A 4786-nucleotide genomic window follows, 5' to 3' on the forward strand; every position below is an offset into this window, starting at 1 on the left:
ATGATCCTGGGAAAGTCACAGTAAAAGCTGTCTACTTTATTAGGACCGCAAAAGGGCAAGTTTATAATGAAAGCAAACTGGGACATAGCATGGATCACCCCAATGACCCAGCCAGCAATTACAAATGAAACACATATTTTAGGGTTCATGATGTTCAGGTAGCGAAGAGGCTTACAGATTGCTGTGTACCTGTCAAATGCCATGGCGATGAGTAACACCATCTCCACTCCTCCCATGATGTGGATGAAGCATATCTGTGTCATACAACTTTGGAAAGAAATTATCTTATACTCATTTAGAAGGTCTGTAATCATCTTTGGAACTGTGGTAGAGGAAAGCCCCACATCAATGAGGGATAGGTTGGCCAGCAGGAAGTACATAGGAGAATGTAAATGAGAATCAAAAATTACCAAAAAGAAAATGAAAAGATTTCCCAGGATGATCCCCAAATAAATCAAGGAAAATATCAACATGAGAAAAACTTTAGTTTCCCAAGAACTAGCGAGTCCCAACAACATAAACTCAGGAACAACAGATTCATTTAGTCCATTCATTGACTTGGACAGAAGAGGTGATTTCAAATCGCCTGAGGATAAAACATGAAGAAAAGTGAGAATCAGTGGTACAAATGTAGTTTCCTATTTATCCTACTAGTTTATTCATATCCTAGAGTTAGAAGTAATTTAATTGGAAAAGAAATACAAAGAAAACAGAATTACTATTTTTCCCTTCTTATTCCATTATCAGGCATTTTGTTTTCCTGTTAGAGATTTCAAGACATTTTCCCTGACCACTTAACTAGGTATTTCCACAACCGAAAAATCTCAAACATTTCTGTCACCTTCACATTGCTTTCATACTAGCAAATTCTTGTCAGCTAGATATTTTACCTCACTGTTCAAATAGAGATCATCAAGCTGAAACTGTTTAATAAGTTTCACCTTGCTTCACCTCATCTGTGGGGTTTTTTTTGTACAATTTATCATGCAAGTCAGGTGTCCAAATTGAAATGCTTTGTTCAAGACACATTATTTTCATGGTGCATGCATGGACCTCTATATCAAATAAAATATTGGGTATGAGAGAAAAAATACCGTCAGTAAGTAAGGAAATGTTTGTTAAGCAAAGATAATATTAACAGATAAAACATATTAAGGGATTCCACCATGCAAGCCACTGTACTCAGTACATCATTGTAACTTTATAAAATTCTATAATATAATCACTGTTTTTTTAGATTCATTTTACTAGTGTAGAAACTGAGTCCCAGAAGGATTAATTGTCAGAGCCAGAATTTGTATATATGCTCGCAGGATACCAGAATTCCTGATCTAAACCATGGCAGTATGACATTCAAGGACGGCCCCTTCAATTATATCCTGGGTCTTATGCAAGACCCATCAATTAATTTTCTTCCTCTTTAAATTTTCCTTGACCTGTAACTAAGAGAACATTAAGCGTTATGACTTATTAGCATAGTGAACTCTCTTTTGAAAAAGTCAAATCTTTGTATCTTGTGTTCTTTTCTAATTTTTTTCCTCTCCAACTCTTCATTGGCAAGCTGGTCCAAACTTATTTTCATTCATAAGCTAAAATTAGTGTCCACAGGTCTCTTCCTTGTTAGGAAGAAGCTTTGGATCCTGGATATGTCACATAACACTTTCTTTTCAATCATTATTTACCTTGATCTTACCGCAGGATTTGATACTGTTTATCATGCCCTTCCTCGTTTCTGCAACTCCTTCTGATCTTGGCTTCTTGTCTTCTTTAAAGTCATTTCCCTTCCAACTTTTTGCCAATAGAAATTCCATTTGTTCAGGTAGTGAGCTAAAATCATTCAAATTAGGAGGGTGTAGGCCTATCCCACTTGAAAGTTTGTTATATGATTTTTCTAAACCAGTTACTATAATCTCATTTTCCTTGAGATGTTAAGATGGATTGTGCAGCCCAGAATGGTTCATTGAATTGAAAATCAATGTCATCTGTGGAGAGTTTTCTTTCCCAAATAAAAAGGACAAATCTTCATGTGCAAACGGATTTTCCTGATCCATATTTTCCTGAATTTGATGCTAATGTTATGGCTAAAAGTGAAGTAACCCTGACATTCGAAAGCTCACGTGCTAAAAGTAAGAGTAAAAAGTTAGAAAGGACCTGGAACCCCAAATGCATGAATAGTCACTTAACCAAAGCCATGAATGATCTCCCTCCTTCTGCTTTTTAGTACCTACATGTTCACTTTTCTATCTGTAGGTTTATCACTACACTCCAGAGCAATATATTCATAGCTGTATACGATACACACAAATGGAAGTCTGACTTCCACCTTCAAGTTATCAAGCCAAAACTGAACTCATATGCCACAGCATTGTTTTAATAAATATCATTACCATTTTCCCAGATGCCCAATACAAACACCTGTGTGGCACTCTTGTTTGTATTTCCCTTTCCACCTCTAGTTGCACAATTTTTATTGGTGAATATTTCTTCATTTCTCTTCATTCTATCGTTATTATTTTTTTTTTTTTGCCTTTGGTCTATGTATTTTATCATCTTGACAGTTGAAAATATCTCTCTGCCCCATTCTTCCTCAAGTCCAGTTGATTCTATAGTCTGAATTGAGATATGTCTGTCAAAAGTCAAGTTTGATCATGTGACTTTCCTACTTAAAGCCTCTGGTAGGTTTATCAAGAGAAAATTCTTGAAATCTCACAGCACATCACATAATATGCTGAGAAGAGATGAGTAATATTTGGTTTCAGAAGCTGTTTCCATGAAAATTTTAGGGAATGAATGTACTAAACAGTCACTGGATAAGTTTTAAAACTGATTCTTTTTTTTTTAATTTATTTTAATGTTTATTATTTTTGAGAGAGCGAGTGAGCACTAACAGGGGAAGGGCATAGAGAGAGGGAGACACAGAATCTGAAGGAGGCTCCAGCCTCTGAGCTGTCAGCAGAGAGCCAGATATGGGGCTCGAACTCACAAACTGTGAGGTCCTGACCTGAGCCAAAGTCAGACACTTAACCCACTGAGCCACCCAGGTGCCCCTCAAAATTGATTCTTGATAACATCTCTTAGTAAAATAGGAAATATTAAGAAATATTTTTAATATGATTGTTTTAATAGAATTTTTAAACCAGCAGTCAAAATCTGGTTATAGGTGAAATATCAAAATCAATAACATAAAGATGGAAGCCTGCAGCACTGTTTCAATCATATGCTATGGACAAGAAGATTAAATCAAGTAATACTACTGAAGGGACTGTTGCAAAATATATTAATTAACAAATCACACAGTTGTCGACCTCAAAAACTTAAGACAAATATTAAGAAATATTAAATTTAGTAAGATCATTTTATTTTTTAAATTTTTAAATACTTATTTATTTTTGAAAGAGAGAGAGACAGAGCATGAGTGGGTAAGGGGCAGAGAGAAAGGGAGACACAGAATGTGAAGCAAGCTCCAGGCTCCGGGCTGTCAGCACAGAGCCCAACTCGGGGCTAAAACTCAAACTGTGAGATCATGACCTGAGTGAAGTTGGATGCTTAACCAACTGAGCCATCCAGGTGCCCCTAATAAGATCATTTTAATAAATATAATGTCAAAAATAACCTGTTAAATAGAGCAACTTCAATTATAAGTGAACAAAATGTGTAGTGTATGCATTCTACTGAAAAAAAAATTTTCTGAAATATTTGAAAACTGTATGATAAGGGAAATGAAACCATGCAAATGGAGGGAAAGAAAGATGAAAAGTAATAAAAATATCAATTCTCACTGACCAATTTGTGCACTAACTGCAGCGCTCATTCGAAGTCCAGTGGAAATCTTTTGGAACATTACAAAGTGATCCAAACTCCGTTTCAAAACTCAGGAAACTTTCCAAAGGAAATGAAATGGGAATTGAGGATGAAATGAGAATGCTTTCTATAAAAGATATTAGAATATGTCCTAAATCTGTACTAATTAAACAGTGATTAACTTGGCTAAAGGTCAACAGATAAATAAAACACAGTTAAGAAAGTGATACAAATAAGGGAATTTGACATATGATAAAAAAGGCATCACAATTATGTAGGTGATGAAGAGTTATTCAACTTACTATAACACTATATGTTAACTACACTGGAATTAAAATAAAAATAGATAAATTCAGAATATTCAATAGTTAAACATGTAGCTCAACATTGCAAACATAAAGTTGTAAGTATCTTGTTACACATTTAACAATTTTTTTAATGTTTATTTTTTTTTTTGAGAGAGAGAGTGCCGCAGGAGAAGGGCAGAGAAAGTATCTTATTGTACATTTTATAGCAATGGAAATTCTGGATGATTAGAAGGATTAAATGTACAAGTAAAATTATAGAATTTTAAGAAAATAGGTATGAATTAATTTGAAAACTTCAGGTGAAGAGGTCTTTCTGTATTTACTCCAAGGTCAGAAAGTAGATTCCAGTTTTGTATTTATTTCTCAACAGAATGGATAAACCTGTTGCTGCTGTAGGTTCGGGGAAGCAGTGCTTCTCATTCTCAGCTCATGGGAGATATGAAGTGGTACAGTCACTCTAGGAGGCAGTTGAGTCATAAAAGTAAAAAAACAAAACAAAACAAAAAACCAAAAACACACCTCAGTAATCCTGTTGGAATTGTTTTGAAAGGAAATAGAGAAATGAACAAAATGTATTTGTAATGTTATTTTGCTTATGAGCATTTTGAATAATGTAAGCTAATTGGAAACATATTGTTTAAGAATAACAGAGTGATTAAATAAGTGGGTATATTCAT

The 4786-nt window shown here is 34.5% G+C and overlaps 1 protein-coding gene across 1 annotated transcript; it reads right to left on the reverse strand.

The window, feature by feature from the left end:
• Window positions 1–8: 8 nt before the first annotated feature.
• LOC121026574 (olfactory receptor 4F21-like) lies at window positions 9–554 on the reverse strand (the record flags this gene model as incomplete). Its single annotated transcript, XM_040469382.1, has 1 exon — window positions 9–554. A coding segment is annotated over exon 1 (546 nt), but the record flags the coding sequence as incomplete, so codon positions are not given.
• Between the last annotated feature and the right edge of the window lie 4232 nt (window positions 555–4786).

This window comes from Herpailurus yagouaroundi, unplaced genomic scaffold (genome assembly GCF_014898765.1).
Source record: "Herpailurus yagouaroundi ecotype Mexico unplaced genomic scaffold, PumYag 141863, whole genome shotgun sequence".
Taxonomy (NCBI): Eukaryota; Metazoa; Chordata; class Mammalia; order Carnivora; family Felidae; genus Herpailurus; species Herpailurus yagouaroundi.